At 40.0% G+C, this 19,025-nt stretch overlaps 1 protein-coding gene across 2 annotated transcripts in view; it reads right to left on the minus strand.

Moving 5' to 3' along the window:
* The window catches only part of ABCA13 (ATP binding cassette subfamily A member 13), a 218,324-nt gene that overhangs the window by 194,386 nt on the left and 4,913 nt on the right, over window positions 1–19,025 (minus strand). Inside the window, exons 1-3 of one of the 2 annotated variants that reach the window (XM_080379026.1) lie at window positions 16,310–17,153; window positions 8,406–8,499; window positions 6,717–6,840 (exon numbers count right to left, since the gene is read on the minus strand). In XM_080379026.1, coding sequence (XP_080235152.1) covers window positions 6,717–6,840; window positions 8,406–8,499; window positions 16,310–16,399 — 308 coding nt within the window. In that variant the 5' untranslated portion in view covers window positions 16,400–17,153. Of the gene's footprint in view, window positions 1–6,716; window positions 6,841–8,405; window positions 8,500–16,309; window positions 17,154–19,025 lie in introns of those variants that run through there. The other variant, XM_080379025.1, reaches the window with a different exon arrangement.

Raw genomic sequence — 19,025 nt, forward strand, 5'->3', positions numbered from 1 at the left:
AGAAGTGGAGCACAAAGGCACTATTTCAACCCACATTAATTTCCCTCCAAATTAAACATAAGCCTTGCATCCCCATGTACAATTGTCCCTGGTTTAGAAGCATTGCAAACAATAATGCTCTGGGGGAAAAGGACACTTTTACCCACACAGGAGCATATGGCTGGGCTCAGGTCTGGCTCCAGGGCTGCAGGTGCCCCCCAACCTCCCTGCCAGCAGCAGGCTGCACAGGTAACAATGACAGAGGGAGCCAGTAACTGCCTCTCCTCTTCCTCCATCATTGACTCTGCTGCATCTTTTGACTCTGCTGCATCTTGGATCTGCAAAGCTTGGGTTGATGAAGAGCTTGGAGGGGGGGGGGGGCGGCGCGGAAGAAAACAACCCTTTTGATCTTGGCACCAAATCTTATGTGTTATAGCCACCTGTTTGATATATAGCAGAAGCACATCTGACAACACAGGCTGAGTTAGGTGACTATTAATCTCTTCTGTTAATCTGAATCTCTTGTGAGTAATCCCAGCCCAGAAACCATTCAGCCTCACACTGCGTGAGCAGAGCAGTGGGTGGTTCTTGGAGCAGGTAGGTAGCAAATGTAATAGCTAAGCGGGATCTGTTTAGCAATATTTTTTCAAACAAGAGGAAAACTGAACTCCCTCACCCCACAATTTAAGTAAGGAAAAACACTGTCTGCTCTTCATCACTTAGCTTTACAATATTTTGTTGACAGCTATAAAGCTTCCTTTGAACTAAGAAGGCTTCAGGCCGTACTTCCCTAGGTGCTGTGTGAGACAGCAGCAGCCTGCTTAGCCCTCCTGCTTTGTCCCTTAACCGAGCAGGACAGCAGCTCAGCTGGGATGTTCTTTCAGCATCTGTGGGTTTGAGGGCTGGGGAGACCAGCCACTCTCCTGTGAGGGGTCTCACAGACTACACAGGGTGGAGAGGGTACACAGACTAGAAACAAAGAAAATACCTGGCAGCACTCAGAGCATGGTGGCTCTAAAGAGCTCCAGGGTAAGTGCCAGGAAAAGCAAGTTGGTGTAGATATTTATAGTATGGAAAAAGGACTAAGACAGAGGATAAGGCCCAGCTATTACAGAAGACAGCACATGCAACCTGAGAAACTCATAGAAACACCACACTCCCAAGAACAAGCCTCTCAACAAATGAGAACAGCCGTTTGGACATGCTGTTTCTAAACTATTAGCTTTATGGGGATTTCCAGGGCAGGACCAAATCTCAGCCAGCTGCCACTCATGCCCTTTTTTGCCATCATTGCCACAGCCCTTGCTCTGGTTACTCTTGGAGCAACCTCCTTTGGAAGAGGAAATCTCAATAGGCCGGATATTAGTTATCAGGCTCCATTTTATGAAACAGCTTAAAATATTACAGAGGTTCTATTTACTGAATATCTGTGTTAAGTTTAAGGAGTCTTACGTATTTTCAACATGGTAATAGGGGACGATATTTAGCTCCTAATAAGAATGCTATGAGAGATCACTAGTTTCTTAATTCAACACAAACAACACAAAATTGCAGGAAGATGTCACCATCTTGCCAAAAAGATAAGAAACTAGACTCAAAACCAGCTGCAAGGACAGTCAAGACAAGCAATTTTCAGACAGTGTGCCAACAAAAATATTTAGTTGTACTGCTACCCTCCCGGAGAGCCTTCAGTGTGTGTTTTCTGGAGCAGAAGACTACATGAACTTACTTGTGTATGCGTTGAGTAAGTCAACAGCAGCAGTTACTAGGAACAATAAAGAGGAGAAGCAAGGGATGAGAAAAAGGACAAAAGGAGGAAGCTAGTAATTTATAGGAGAGAACATATCTAATTAGAACTGGGGTGTTAGGAGAAGGGGGGGATATATATATATGTATATATGAATTTATTATCATCCATGGTAACTCTTTCCTTAATTGTGCACTTCCAGAAATACCTGTGTGAGGACAGAAATCAAATTAAAGACATACATTCAAACAAACTTTGACCTTGATAAAACACTGCAAAAGAGCAAAAAGACTCTGCATCTCTTTGAGCATGTAAAAGCAATTTCCTAAAGCCATGACTCAGAAATGCTAATTCTGTTCAAATTACCCAGTTACTCAGGATGATGATAAGAATGTTCATCTGAGACCTCAGTTATGATGTGCAATGCTGTTTAGACTGGTGATTTTCATGAGCCTCTCAGCACACTCTTGTCTCAATCTCACCCCTGCCACCACATTAAAAATTTGTCTCTAAAATTGCAAATCCCCAACTCCGCTGGCTCCCATTCTGCACCATCTCAGGACAGCCTGGAGACATGACATCTCCATCAACACCAAAACACATGCTGGAAAATAGCTTACTGCAGGTCTGTCACAGAAAGATCTTTCCCCTCCATGTTGCATACTATTATAACCCTTATAAAATGCAACGGACCAAACAATATAAAGAACTAAAAAAAAAACATTGTTCTTAATTGGCTATAAAATGGAGAAAACTCATGTTAAAAATTCCTTTTCTCCACAACCCTGACAATCTGTAAGCAAGATCACTAAAATTGCTTAAGTTTCTGTTTTCCAACTACATAGCACAAGACTACAAAAGCCAGGGTGACTATTCAGTAAGTTGCTGCAGACATACAGCTATCTTGCAGAATTCTGTCTTTTTTCATTTTAAGATACGTAAGTAAAGAAAAATCTGACCCTTTAAGCAATTTTATGCAAGTGCTGTCACTGCTTAGATCTTGCTTGATCTTGTTTTTCCACACCTGCTCTTGTACATGAGCTCTTCCAATACTACTCCACCAGAGAACCACAGAGGCCCAGGTATCAATAAAAACAGTAACAAGAAAGTGACCAGGGGGAGTGGGATGCCCCCAGCAGGAGGGACAAGCTAGGAACTGAAGCACCCCTGGAGGAGGCCACATCCTCCCCGGTGGGGCACCATCACCCACAATCCTGGCAAGCAGGCAGACCTGGGGGTGGGTCACAGGTTCCAGCAACAGCCCCAACACAGCAGAATGAACCCAGGAGTCCAGTCAGGTGCAAAAGGAGACAGACCTACCAAATGGGTCTGAGGGGTCCATCCAGGAGAAGATGCCAGAGACAGACCTGGGGCTCTGACACACCTACAGGGTTTGCCTCGCCTGGCACTGCTCAGGCTGCTACTGCTTGTGGATAAATAGAGAGAAATAAACTAATGAGCTTAGAAACAACATTTTAGAGTATTGTTTTAATGATCTCTGTAGTTCTAAGTCCAAGAAAACCTAAGCTTCATTTTCTTTTAGGTATTGAGAAGTCTGATGAACATAGATCTAGGAGTCTGAGCTGCAAGGGCAAATCCCACCACATTCTGCAGTATTTGCAGTTGAATTAAGAGTACTGGGGATATATTATGTTTCTATGCACAGGCACTTGCATTTGCAGATGTTAGGCCATAGGACACTGTGCTGCATGGTTTTATCTTATCTGCATGCTCTCAGTTTTACTCTGTGCTCCATTAAGGTGAGATGGGGGGTGGAACATTCTGGAAAGAGCAGGGAAAAACATCATTTGCCATGGGAGTTCCTAAAGATACCTCCTAAATATTTCCTTACTCTGCTCTGAGATACTGCTGAGTGTAACAGGTTAGGGAATCACATCAAAGAGCTGCAAGCCACCAGCTTTTGCAGTGGCTGAAGAGAGGAGCAAGGAGCAAAGCTTCAGAGCTGTTAACAAATGGATGGTTTTCAAGTCATCAGGGATTTTGCTGTAAATCAGAATTAATGAGGTAGTTGTAGACTTAACCTGGCTCATCTTCTCACTATATCAATGGCTGTTAATAGAGCCTGTTGCTTGAGGGGATGGCACCACATCTGTGAGGGCATGGCCTGCACCAGGATGACTTCAACCCCTGGCTCAGCTCCCCTCAAGGAGCAGTCCTGCTCAGGCTGCTCACTGACAAATAGTCATTTGGGTAATTTATGGGTTTCATAGTGGAGGTTCCAAGAGAAGTCATAGAATTACTTTTTTCCAAAAGACAACAACTATATTTCCAACTGGTAGCACTGATGTGGTACGTACTGTGAAAATAAATGGGTTAAGTGTCCATGCAAACTACGCAAAGTCTTTGATTTACCCTTAATAAATGCAACATTGTTGATGTAAAAATGTCCCTGAAAATGATTGTAAAGAGCCACCGATGGTTTGATATAATCCTGAAAGGGAAGATAATCTGTATTACTGCTCCTATGCCATCCCTTCTCTCCAGTCAACACAGGGACTTTGTAGGATCCAGTTATGTTTGGCTGATCAAGCTGACAGTCTGTATTCCTAAGGCTGTTCGCAGCCAGCATAAGTCAGAGCAGACCTAAGGTTGATTTAATTTAAACTGATGGACCTACTGGAATAGACTGACCTCAGAATGAACTTCATACTACATTTACACCTCTTTTCCTTACCCAGGCCATACGCTACTCAGTGTAGCCTATTGAGTATGTACATATACATACATGCTTGCATTTTATTTTTTCATTGAAAAATTGAAAGCCGCTGAATAATTTCCCCAATTCTTAAGTAGGTCTAAGACTGCCTCCAGGAAATTCTTTCCTGCTTTTCTTTTGAGCTGAAATATAATTTGGGCAACTCAGACAAAACAGTATAAATAAACATGCAGAGAAGTCAATATATTTCATAGTTTTTAGAGATTTAACACACTTAGATGGCATCTGGACTAGTGATAAAGATAAGACCTATCCTTTTAGGACATAATTTTTAAAAAGGCCAACAGTTATTGCATAGTGATATAGTATTGCCACTGAAAGTAACAGGCTACAGGCTTTGTACTGAGTTTGCCAGACCATAGCACAGAGGTTTGACACCTTTACTTTGTTTGAATTGTCTTAACGTACCTGCAGTTTTGCTTTTGACTCGGTTTAGTTTTAATTTATTATTTTTTTTCTGGCCAGATGGCTATGGCTATTTACTTGACTTTCACTTGTCATTGTATAATACCACCATAGTTTTACACAGACAGTAGTAACACGTGATCATTCTGTGGAAAATGAGGTATTTATGATTAACATAGCAAATCAGTGCAGAGGAACTCAGGCCCAGTGTAACAGTAGAGGCCTTGAGAAGCAGGGACACAGGATGCATTGTACTGGAGTACAGGTCTAGGATGATAAGAGATGGGGCATAGGCTGGCACCGAGGATCCCATGGCTATAAACAACTCACCAGCGGTCAGTTAAAATGCAGAACTATAGCCAGACAAAGTTGATTTATAAGTATCAAGAAAAAAGAACAGATACCTAACATATGTAAAAGATACCATATACCTTCAGATGTATCATAGACATGCAGACCAGTGGAGGACAAAGAAGGTTTAAAAGCACTTTAGCAAACACAAATGACCCCAAGTGTACCCTAGAGTGAAAAAGAAGCCATCAACACAACACATTCCTCCAGGCAAAAGGAGCTTCAGATCACAATTTACCATAACAACCCTACTACCACCAGACTGTAGCCACTGACCTTATGAACCAAAGCAACAGTGAAAAGGTAAGATAACCCCAGAGAAAGGAGAAGAAACTAAGTGGTTGTGTAACGATTTGAACTGTATTATTATTACTAGGAGAATTTTTGTTTAGGATTACTATAATGCTGTTATTTCTGTATATAAGCATTTTCTATGATAAAAGAACTGGCCTAATAACAATTTGTGGCTTAAACCATAAAGATTTCAATTCTACTAAGAAATGATTGCTTTATGTAAAAGGTATTTGCCCATAAACAAGATTTATTTTGCATGATCTTATGCTTAATCAACAGTTCTCTACATATACAAATAACTAGAACAGACTGTCTAGATCAAACTGTAAGTATCATGGCCTATTACTGTGATATTGAAGCTTTCCAACTTGCTGCATGCTGAATTTATTGCTATCTATAAACTTCTACAATAATAAACCATAAAAACTTAATGGTCTTACACACTTACCTGGCTCAGCTCTCTAAGATCTTTTTTGGTAGATATTCTCAATTTTCTAACAGTAATACATATATATATACACATATATTCTGATTAGCTCACCTCAGTTTGACTTTATTGTTATGTATGTTGAAAGATTACTTATGACTGCATCCTTCAGCCAATTTACATGTGTCCTTGCATCTCAATGCTTTTCAACATTTTGAAGTAGGTCAAATTACCACATTTCTTAAAGAAAAAGCTCAAATTCAGGTCCATCCCTTTTCTTTCTGTACTCTGGGATCCTGTGACAAGGCCCTTTTACAGGCTACTTCAAGTTCTTTTTAGTACAGAGTTACTACTACTCCTTTCTGGCTTTTTGTGGTCTTACTTAAGAGTTATCCTTGTTTTGCTTTTCTGCCTTTACTTCTCCTACTATGTGTGCTCCCAAACTACCCGAAGTTTAAATCCATGCATAATACACTTTTTACTGCCCAGGCTCACCCTCATGTAATAAAAGACTTTTGAGAGAAGAACAAAAGCAGCAACAAAGGGCAAGAATACAAGGCACACCTCCAATTTTCCCCAAAAAAAAGTTTTTGTTATCTAATAACAGCATAAAATGCCCAAGAAAGGCAAACAAAAATTCATAAGAGGCATGACTAAAGACCCTACATCTTTTGCATTCATAAGGTCACTGAAGGAAACTTAGCACAGAGTGACAACCTTTGCTTTAGAAAAAGACGCAGTGTGATGCTGATAGCTCTGCCCAATTCGTAACTTACCGTAAGCGGTGGTTTGTCTGTGTTGTGTAACTAGAATTCTTGCATCTTGAACCAACATTACAGAAAAGAGTCCGCATGAAAGGATAAAGGCCCTGACTTGGTAAATCCCGAGCTTCTAAGTAACCTAAAACCAAGCAGCAGCAGAATTAAAACCAGTGATGTTGAGGTTACAAACCTGTACCATCACACTGTGTGCCTTTCTCCTAGAAAGTGGCTTTGTCACCTGCAAACAATGAAGTTGTATCAATGGTAGGTGTCCCATTTAAGAATAACTAATTCACCACAGAAAACAAAATAACCTGTGTCAGAATGTGACAACAGGGTATAACATTTGAGAGCATTCTCTGAAAAGCTGATTTTCACGGTAGTAACACCATTGCATGTTTCCATAGTTCTGACAATTTAAACTTCAAAATATAAAGCAACTTTTTTCTTATTTTGAAACATAAGGAATAGCCATAGGATTCATATTTAACCTCATTTCTTTCTTTAAAATAGCAAAAAATGAGAAATGCTTGCAATACTTCCCCTTGTCCTCTGGATAACCTTCTTTTGGCAACCATTGCACCAAAATTAAAGGAATTAAATGAGAGCAAAATAAGAAAGCTAGTATTTGGCCTAGCACTCTTACTGAATATTTAGAATTGAAAGATGCAAAAACGGGGAATTTACATGCACCTGATACTTAAAAATCCCAATTTTATTTAAATTCATGTGCCAATATTTTTGAGACATGTACCATTAGAAATTGCACTCTTAATCAAGCCATCCCTCATTCCTCAGGAACTGTACCTTATGTATAAAATAATGAAATTTGAGTTGTGAATGACCATTTGCAGATGAGATATTTTTACTTAGCACACTCCAGTTCACAGTGCAGCAAGCTCTCCAAGCATGTACATTGTACACCTTTCTGCTAAAACAAATCAGAAGATGTACTTGAGGAGCACCCTTAAAGTACTCAAACCATTATTATGCACTGCATCTTTGTGTCCAGACTAGAGCAAGTCTAAAGTAAATGTGTATAGCGCTGGGTAGATTCTCTCCAGATGATTCACTCTACAGATCTACAACTGTTTTACCAAATTGGTTTGTAATTTAGCTGGTTTATCCCCAACTTACTGGCATCTGTGAGTAACAGAATAATAAACTGAGTAGATTATAATTCATAAATCATTCTTTCCTGAATGAAGTTAACATTTGACAAGATAAAAGCAAAACCAACTTTATAACATGGAGGTAGTCGTAACAAGTTTGGAAGTGTTGATGGAAATGGAAGATTTTATTATTTACAAAATATTCATTCAAAATCCCAGGAAGTGGATAGGGGTAAGATTCATCTTGTCTAACTGTTAGCATCTACTGCATAATTATCTACTCCTGAGCCAGTCATTGAAACTCCATTACTCAACAGAAAGGAATAAGTACAACTAAAACATAAGTGACCCACCTTAGTTCAGAGTAAATATCTAAAACTTGTCTGACAAATCAGACCTTAAACTTTGTATTTATTTCCCACCTAAATAGGACTTGCTCAGACCCACAGTTAGACAAAACAATGCCACTATAGGATTCTTTCCACTGACTCCACTACATGTAAGTCTCCCCTTCTAGAATATCTTTAATAATACCTAAATATTTCTGCAAGCAGAGGCAACCAAAATAGAACAGAGGTGAAATAAAACATACAGTTTTCCTTGTATTTTGGGGGCTCCTGGAAGCGGATTGCAGCCAGAATCAAGAAAAGCACGCATGGCCAGAGTATTTCAGTGAGAGACAGGACCTGAGAAGGGAAATCAAGACATCATGAGTACTATAGAAACAGGATTTTGGAAAAATAATTAAAATTAATGTATCTTTTAATTAAAAAATATATAAATAAGTATCCCCTCTACAACTACTTAAGGGAAAATAAGATCATTAAAAGCAAATTAGTAATTAAAAATTCTATTGAAGTCCTTGTAACTTTGCCAAGTATACTGCTTTCAGAGTACAAAAGTAGTTATCACTTCTATTTGTAGATATTTCCCACTGGTCAACACAGTAACTCTGACAACATGATGATAGTTACATACAGATTTCCCATATCTCCTAAGAAGCTAGCAGCATTCTGCACCTTTGCTGCAACTTCTCATGCTCCCCTGAACCCTGCCTGGTGGCATACCTCCTTGTCCTTCCCAGGGTCTCTGACTGCTGCCATTACACCCTTTCTTTCACCTGCAGTTGCCTCTCTCCAAAAGCTGCCTTTGCCACCTCCAGAAAGGCACTGCGAGGCCAAGCTAATAGGCCTGAGATTACCTACCACCACACTTCACATTTCCCTGCCTTCCCACCTCCAGGACCACAATGAAAAGGCACCCAAGCCAGTGCACTGTGGGATTTGTGGGTCTTGAGCATGTCTCCTCTGAGCAAATTGCACACACATGATATACGCTTGCACCTCTGTGGAGAGGATGCAACTCCCCAAACGGATTACACAAAGAAGAAAAACCCAACCAACCAAACATAAACAACAGTCTCAATTTTCAGCTGCAAAAAGGAAGAAACTGCCACTCAGCCAAGGACTTCTAGATTTATTGATAAAAGCGCTAGGAAGGTGTGAATACCAAACTCTGTAACAGAAACGTAGTACAAATGACAAAGAACACCACTGAAGTTCTCCCATTAGAGTTTATTAACTTCTTCAAAGCATATCAAGGATTTTTATTTCTAAAATATCAGAATTGAATCAAATTCCACTAGAAAAGTGATTCCTAAACTTGGGTATGTTAGAAAAATACCTGAGAAAAGTAACATAATACTTAAGAACAACATCCAGTGGCAGTCTTCCCTGTGGAAAAAGATGTTTCTGCTGAACATGAGACAAGGAACTAAAAACTTCCTGAAATTTAGAGAAATTTTCATTTATCTAAATTGAACACACTCCAAACCAAATAGAAGCCAACCAAAAAACATGAATTGTAGTACCTTCAAACTTCTAGGGAGCCACAAAGGCCAGCTACTCCCTAAGGCACATGGACCTAGAGCATGACCAAGCACAGGAGCTGAACAGGAGAGCATCCACCCAGACAGGAGCTGAGGGCCTAGAAGCCCCATTTCAACTGGGCTCTGGGCCCAGGTGGAGCCCCAGGTGAGGCTGATCAGGGCTCTTAAGGCTTATCAGTGCCCCTAGGGGCCTAGAAGCAGCCTTCCTTCTTTGTATGTTCATCCCCATACCTCCTATCTGGAACCAGAGGGCCCTTGCTGTAGAGCAATATGTTTGCTCCGGGGTATGTGAGGAGCTGAAGCCAGGCACGGCAGATGAGAAAGAGGGTACTGCAGAAGAGATTTGGAAAAGGCATCACCAGGCTGCCCATGAGGGGCTGGAAAGGGCCAAGGCTGCCCCTGGAGACACATACTACCACCACCTCCAGGTCAGTGCTGGGGGGAAAGGGTAGGAGAAAGTTCCCACAAAAAGCTCAGGCAGGGGGTTGTGGCTGTGAAAGACCAGACCTCATGGGGTTGTTTATAGGGGGAAAGTCCTGGTCAGCCACAGGCTGGGCTCCCTGGTACTCACCTCAGGGCTCAAGGTAACCTAAGCTGGCAGTCAGGGTGTAGCACCAGCCCTCAGCTCCCTAGGGGGCAGGGGGCCAAAGGCAATGCCATGCCAGTGGGGTCCTTGCCAGGCAGGGCCTGCCCTGCAATACCCCAGCAAGGCAAGTGGGCTGGGTAGCACCAGCTAGGTTCAGCTGAGAGTCTGGGCCTCTAGGTGGGTCTGCAGTGGTGAGACAGGCCTAAGATCAAGCCAGAAGGCAGATCTGCAGGCTGTGGTCATGTTCAGTGAGAGCAGCCAGGATCAAACATGGTCCTGTAATCACTGGCAGAGCCTACGGAAAGGTACAGCTGAGTCAGAGACCACCGCTCCTAGCAAAGGCATTCTGTGGTATGGAACATCCCTTTGGCTACTGCAGGTCACCTGTCCCAACAACTCCCTCCCAGTTTCTTGTCCACCTCCTCACTGGCAGAGCATGGGAAACTGAAAAGTCCTTAATTTAGGGTAAACCTACTTAGCAACAACTAAAACATCAGTGTGTTACCAACATTATTATTATACTAAATCCAAAACACAGCACCATACCACCATCAAGGAAGAAAATAAACTGAGTCAAAACCAGGGCAGGGCCCCAGCTGGTGTCTGAGTAGGGGCAGGGCTGGGTGTGTGGGTGGCTGCCCCAGGTGAGGCTGCTCAGGGCCATTAAGAGCTATCAGTGCCCTCAGGGCCCTGACATCTAGGAGCACAGCTGTAGGTGTATTTAGGTATTCATTTGATAATGATGTCTAGATAGGATAGAGCTACTTATCCCTTGCCCTTCTTTGCTCCTAGTCATTTTTCTGTAGGCTAGAGGAGCCCCTTGGGGTTCTGTATCATGGACACCATCTCTGGGCAGTCACCAAAGCCTGATTTCAAACCTGCTATTCTGTTCTCTGTCTGTCCTGCTGTACTGAACTTTTACCAGGGGCTTCCTTTACCTCTTGCAAGCTGATCAAGCAAAAATAAAGAAATTGAAAGAGTAGTTGGCTCAATAGCTTCTAAGTCAATTGCACAATATCCAGGATCATACTTGTGAGCCCTGGGCACTAAGATAATTGTACCAGCTTTTTGCTCTTTCGGTACAACAACTAGGACAAAACACAAAGTCGTGTAAATACAGCCATGGTGTGGAGCTGCCACAGCTAATTCTAGGCAGCTCTACGGCTGAAAGCCTAGGACTGGACTCACGGCTGTCACCGGCTGTCAACCACCAACCAAAAAACCTTGAGGTTCTTCATTATATTTAACAAGGGCTAATGATGTGGGAAGAACAGAAATGGTTTTACTTGCTGGCTTAGTCACCAGTATCCAAACTGTTAAGAAAAAAAGCTAGTCTTACTGCATAGAGCTAAATCTAGGCATTACTAAAAAAGATGTGAATTTGGAGCAGCATTTCACTAGGACACTTCTTGGTGATAGTACCTCTTTGTTCAAGGAAATCTAATGTGTTGTTTGTACTTAGTAAGAAGGTTTCAGGCAAAAAAATGCAGGGGATTAAATATGTTAGTGAGAGGGATTTATTTGTGCTACAAAGCAGAGAATGGACAGACTTGAAGGCTTTTAATCATTACAAAGGCCTTCCCAGAGGGATGGAACAGATTTTATTAAACTTATCTGGAGAATTAGACCTAGGATCAAAAATATCACGCTATCTTATCACTAAAATTGAGGAACAGCATGGTACTAGCACTGTGTGATGCATTTGAGCTTGTACAAACAGCTTTATAGGAGTTATGATACCCGAAAAATTCTATTCTAGTTGCTTACCAAAACAGAAAAGCAGAAAACATATTGTGTTTCCCATTAACTGAGACCGAAAAAAACCTACTAATGGAGAAACAAATTTCCCATCAATTCAGAATATGGCAAGCTTCTGACTTCAAAATCTAGATTAGTTCACCCAAACAAGTACAGAAATACCCTCAGTCTGCACCTTCTTTTTCCTTACCATTTCCCCTATCAGGCTGCATTAAGGATCAGTCATTCATGTTTAAGATAGCTGTGAAATTAATTGGACTTTCTCCATTGACACTCCCCTTGGTATACCATAGCAGGTGACCAGAGGTCCACTCTTGCAACTTTTATGGGGTGTGGTATATCACTTGGCCTAAAACTTTGAGTGATGTTCTTCTACATCTCCGTGTACTTTGGATGGAGCCAAAGAAGTTAATTTATTTCAGGTAGAGTTCAGTTAATAATTTTTGGCCTGTTCCTGGGCTTTTTTGTCTGCAATTAGATTTTGAACTTGAATAGTTCGACCCACTGAGAATTGCTGCTGGATTATTTGATGGTATGTAGAAAGCAAAACAGAGAAAGGAGAAGAAATAACCCATTCATAGGTATAACTGAGTGTCATCTGGCTAGAAATACAAGAGAATATTCTGTGACTAGAAAAGTCACCCAGGCTGTAACACTGTAGGGTATGACAGGTACAGAACAGTTACAGGTAAGAACTCGCCTCTTGTTTAAGCTCTTCCAAAATTATTTGGCTTCGTCAGAACATCCAAAACTCTGGCATGCAGAGAAGGGTTACTATTCCAAATTTGGGACACATGAGCCAAAAATTCTTAAAATATAAAAATACATTATTTTTAAAAGGGCAGATTCTTTTTTTTTTTCATAAACCTAGGGATCAAAATGAACATTGCACAATGCTATTAGCATTGGCACTGGGGTAGAAAGGCATCTAATGAAACGATAAGAACTGTAAACAATTGTTACTCTTATTCTGGGATGCATTCTCCTTGGTTGTTACCATTCACCTGAGAAACCTCATTGCACCTATAGAACAAGTTAAATAGCAATGATTTTGGTGAATATACAAAATTCAAGGTTTAATAAAGATATCAAATTTGCAGCTGGAGAATACCAGTGAGCCAAGCAAGTATAGGCCCCTTAGAATAACTTCTGTTGTTTACAACACTTTAAGAACACAAATAATTTCATTTTCCATTTACCTCCAAAACTTCATTATGCATTAATGGTTTATCAGAGGTAGACTTCTCAGTCTAACATGCTTATGCCTTTCTTTGTTAAAGTACCATGAGTCTGGATGTTGATAACAGCAATTGCAGAGAACCTAGGAATATTAAGAAATAATCCCATTGTCCACATTGCTGTAGTCTGCTCCAGCTGTCCTTAGTACCATCACAACCACTGCCTGTATAGCAACAGCAGCAACCACGTAGCTGATGCTTGGACATGAGGGAGTCTGAAATAGTTGGGGTTTTTTTTCACCAACCCCCCAAAAGAGCCCTTAGCAGTCCTGTCTTTTGCTAAACTAATGATTTTTTTTTTTTTTTAGACAAATAAAGCATATCCCATTCAGCTGGCTTCTAGCAGAGCACATGATAAAAGAGGAATCTGGGGTAAGTACAAGAAGTGAGAAGGCAGCTGCAGAGGCAATAGGTTGGAGGACTCAATGAACCATCAGCATGCTGCAGACATTAAGCAAGAAAATTTGATCTTACTGAGCAAGTTATTCCTGGTAAAGGTGGGAAGTAATATTGCTTTGTAAGGCATATTCATGTTCAAATAGGAAAGGCACAAACAGAAAAAGGTCCAAAAAAAGGGCATTTGAAAGATGGCAGCCCCTGTGCAGCTGCTTTAACCAGGCACTGAGTGGAACTGGGATCTGAGAGCTCATGCCATTCTTGTGAGTTGCACTTGGAAGGAATGGTGAATTTGGTAATAGAGCTTTAGGATCTGACAGATAAAACGGACAACTTTGTAACTGTTCACTGTTATTTTATTTTTATTGTTTTGCACTGATGCAAAAACATACATGTGCAAAACATTGTGCTCAGCAGTGAGCAACTTTTAGGGATGTTTATATCTTTTAAAGTGTGGAAGAAAGGAGTGTGAACTGCAAAGGACAGAAGCAGGGCAAAGATGACACAGTGTAGGGACAGATGAAGAGAAATAATTATGGCAGCATTTTCTCTGAACTTAACATTAATCCAAGATGAAAATTATTAATAGTAACAGCTTTTAAAGAAAGGCATAGATTTAGGATAGTCTTTGTTTCATATTTCTTTTAATAGCTATTTTAGCAACTACACACTCAAAGCATTTCATAACATGATTATAATCCCAATTCTCCTCTAAATTAAGGTATCAGAACAAGAGAATTTGGGAATCACATTTCTTTCTTTACCTAGTAGCAAATTTGGACTGTAATAAATACTACATAAACAATATTTAAAAAATGCAGTGATAACAGGCAACTCTACTACTTAAGTTTTTTATGTATCTCCTGAGCTTCCAGAATCTGTAGGTCAGGAGCAAAAGCTTCTGAAAACAGGAATGAGAAGGTATCTTCTACACAACTGCAATTTCAAACTCCAACTGATGTCTAAATGTACATATTATTCTCTGCTGCCTTTGAACCATGTTAATAAGAGGCACTGATGCCTGTCTGAATTCAGTCAAAACACCTACTCTTTACAGAACACAATGTCTTTCATAGCCCCTTCACTCCCTTCACATGTAATATTAACTAATACCATGTGATGTTCATGACACATCATTAGTTCAACAGACCACACTTGTCTTGTAGTCCTGACTGCTGATAAATAACCATGGGAAGACAATTGCCTTCTACAGATAGACCTACACAATATAATACAGAGCTGAAGCACATCAGATCTTTCAGGACATGCTTTTCTGTTCAGATTCATGAGGGTCTGACCTGTCTTTTGTGTAGGTGGACAATCCACCTGAATTTCTTCTTGCATAACTGCATATGGAGCACCTTCACAGCTCAGTGTTTGCACAATGAGTATATAAGGAAGTTTTGAAAATTTCCCAGGGCAGTTTTTAGTTCTGAACAGGCAGAATTAAGTTTCCTTTGGGTCATTCACTGTAATTCCTAGTTTGGGGAAGTATGCATCTCGGTGAGCTCTCTCTTTGGGAAAGCTACCAGTTAGGCAAAATGAAAACGTACATAAATGAAGATTTCATCCTTAAATATATGAGAGAGAAAGCTAGGCAGAGAAAGAAAAGAAATGGATCAGTACGGAGGAGAACAGGAGATACTGAGAAGCTGCTTAATGCACACTGACATACAAGGAACAGGGAGCATAGAGAAGTGTTTAGGAATGGATAAGAATATAACCAACAGTATCCCTCCCAGAAATATTTTTCATATTAAAAAACATCACTTGAAATCATTTGGAGAAGAAATTGTCTCTCTAAATCACAATTTTATTTAAGTGAAATATTTCTGAAATGAAAAGCTGTATGTTTATTTAATTGAGGCAATCCTATCTGAAGCAACCAAGAAGCCTCATTGCAAATCCCCAGATCATCACAGACAAGGGAAATCAATGAGAAACTATTAATTGAAGTGACATTTTTTTCCCGCAAAAAATTTAGCTCACTTGAGAAAATTCACTTCCTTCTATATTAAATTATCACATCAATCACAGCAAAAGCAAATGACATCTCATCTCACATTTGAGTATTATTTTAATTTTGACTGCTGTTGAAGTAGCTGCCACGTTCTTTTGCATATTGGAATTTGAAAGGTTACATTAGGCTTTGTAAAGTGGGTACGAAAAGTAATTTAGAAGTATATACAATTTTAACATACATGTCCTTGCATTCCCCCATATCTAGATTTTTATCACATTTTTGCAAGTTTTATTACATTACAAATGAGTACCTGTAATGTGGAGAAAATTTATTTTTATCCTCACCACTGCTAGAAGCACTGGTAGCATCCATGGATAATTTAAAGATAAGCTGTGGTTCATCAAAACTTTTATGAGATTTCCTATCTCATTTGCAAATTGGGGAGCATTGATGTATTCGGCTATTTCAGAATTAAAATATAGTGTTGTTCTCTACTTGTGTTTTCAACAATTAGGCGACCAAAGGCAAAACAAGAACCACTTGCAGCCAGCCTACCTTTAACAATCTGCAGCAAAAAAAAAGGGAAACCAATAGGTACAATCTTTCCAACAGATATTAAAAGAAGATTTAAAATACTGCTTTTTTTTTATGATTTCCAAAAACTCACCGGTTGCCTCACACGGCAGAGCCAATTCTTCCAAAACAGAGCCTTGAACTGGTGTACAGCATGCCCCATATCGTCTTCTCTTTCCTTCATCCACTTGCAGAGCGGCTTCTTAAACTGAGACTTTCTAATATATAATCATCTTCCGAAGCAGTCTGAAAGTATTATTCAGAAGCTGATTAATTCCAGCACTAGAGAATGGTGCAAGAGATTTTCCTGCTTGCTGAGAAAAGATGAGATTATGTTTCTGCCTCTTGTTTTGCATTCGTTGAGGAATCTCATCTTTCCACTTGCTTCTCAGTGCAATGACAGTAAGGGGATGGGTTTGTATAAATGCCTTCAGGGTGCTTTACTCCACAGTACATATTTTGCACTTGTTTCTATTTTTCTGGAGTAAAAATGAATGTAAACAACAGGAAAAAAGAATATGCAACACACATTTGTCTTTTTCCAGTTTGGTGACTTTGTCACTGCACTGTTAATGTCATGCATGTATATGCTTAGAATTTTTTAAAAAAGCATAGTAGGAAAATAAGTGCGCTGCTTAACCACGTAGCCTTATAAATCTCTGTATACATCTAGAACCCTTACAAGTATGCATTTGGCACTTGGTGGTCCCATTGCATCATCATATGACTGTTTAATTTTATCTTATAAAGGATGTGTTTGACATTTCATTCTCCTTTTCCAGTATACGTTACTTACATGAAGATGGAATATTCTGATGAGTCAGAAAACTGTTAATGATTGCCACATGCTGCCCAGGATGAAAATCAGTCTTCCAGCATTTCCTTCAGCAAAGAAGGAGGAAAGTTCCTGGAGCTGTGTGTGGGGATCTGCAGCTGGAGGGGGGCCTGCAAGTATGTGTGGCAGCAGGGCCACCCGGAGACACAGCAGGTGTTTGGCAGTGCAGAGCTGTGTGCAGTTTTCCTGGGGGGTGAGGGTGACTGCCCTACTGACTGGGAATGTCACTGCGAGCAGAGAAGCAAACTTTCTGTGTATTTTGTTCTACACGAATGAATTGCCTAAGGTAGAATCTGATCCCCAAAAGCTCTCTTTATGGTCAATGGAGACACATAACACAGCCATTATAGAAGGCAATTCAAACCACCTATAATCTGAATCACGAGCACACAGACACACGTTAGGACAGTGTGATGTCTGAGCAAAACATTCATTTCTCACTATTGCTGAGTAAATTGCATCATTACACTTTCTGCAAAATTTATTAGTATTGAATGGAAGATACATTTTAACATTCACAGCTATTTTTCCACATTAAGTGAAAAATCCCCATCAATGTAAAAACTTTTTGGATACAGAAGTCAGCAGTGAGGAATCTTGACTTCCACTAGATTTGAGCTAAGGCAGATTTTAGCTAGATTTTAGCTAAGGCTAATTTGAGTCACTTAGCAGCAAGTTTTGGCCCTCCAAAGCATGTTGGGAATCTTAGTTAATCCATGTTAAATTGACTGATTAATCTGTTAAAATCTTTGTATTTGAAATGGTTGAATTTTTACATTTTCCATGGGTTCAAAGAGTAGAGAAAAAGCAGATTATATCAGTGTCATGAATTCATAATTTTTTATACAGTGGTAAAAATCTCCTCCCAGCAAAGCAGAAATCACAGATGTAGAATATGACTAGTTGAACACCTTTATTCCTCTTTATGGCAGGATTTCTGTTTCTCTGCTCTGAGACTGAAAAATTACAAAGTAATCATTTTGCTTTAAATGGAAATGTGAAAGTCCTCAGGACATACTAGAAAACTAAGTAGTTCAGTGTTTGCCTGAATGATGTTAAGCATGTTTGTACCTCTAAGACAGGATTAATTATGCATGAAGGTGGGTCCATTGAGCACATCTTCTGTTCTTCCATTAACCTCTATTTCCCACTCCACTCTGCCATCAAAGTGCACATCTTCAGCAGTCATCAATCATGTCACTATCTCTATTCTTCCTTCAGTGCTGTGGAGCAGAGCCACATGTCCCCGGTGCCTACTCTCTCCCATCATGCCCCCACTATGCAGCTCTCCTCTTGGCATGCCCTATGGTGGCTAAGTGTAGCTGGACAAAGAACTGAAAACAAAGAACTTATCTCACCAAGGAGCTCCACTTCACAGCTGGCTGGCATTTGCATAAGGGATGTTTCTGCCTTTAGTCAAGCAATACTAAAATCCCTGCTATTTCAGAGTACATACAGTAACTTGTTCACTAGGACCAAAGGTGAAATTCTGAGATAGCCAAGATGAAAATTCTGTGCACAATTTGCATTTTTAAACAAGTATTTGTCAATAATTGAATATTGTGAATATATGCATGAGTTCACACAGCCATTTTAGAAAGCTGTGGAGCAGAATCTACAACGTGTGATTTGTAGGAAATTATAAACTAATCATTCAGCGTAATTGTAAGCCGTTATTTATCAAAGCATCTAATACAGAAGACAGTTCCTGATGGTCAGTACGTAAGCCGAAACAGCTCACATGAACCATTTGCCAAATTATTTTGAACAAGTAATTCTACATATTTCTCTTCAGCCAACTGTATAATGTGCATATTTATTATGCTCTATATAATTACATACTCATAAATGTTGCATTCAATTTTTTAATGCTAAACAGCTTTTCATGGACACAGGAAACAACTATTTTGTATGCAATTAGTATTCAGCACTAATGAACTACTGACTCCTTATGTTACTATACAAGATACCCAAT

Source organism: Falco punctatus, assembly GCF_963210335.1.
Source record: "Falco punctatus genome assembly, chromosome: 3".
In the NCBI taxonomy this organism is placed as follows: Eukaryota; Metazoa; Chordata; class Aves; order Falconiformes; family Falconidae; genus Falco; species Falco punctatus.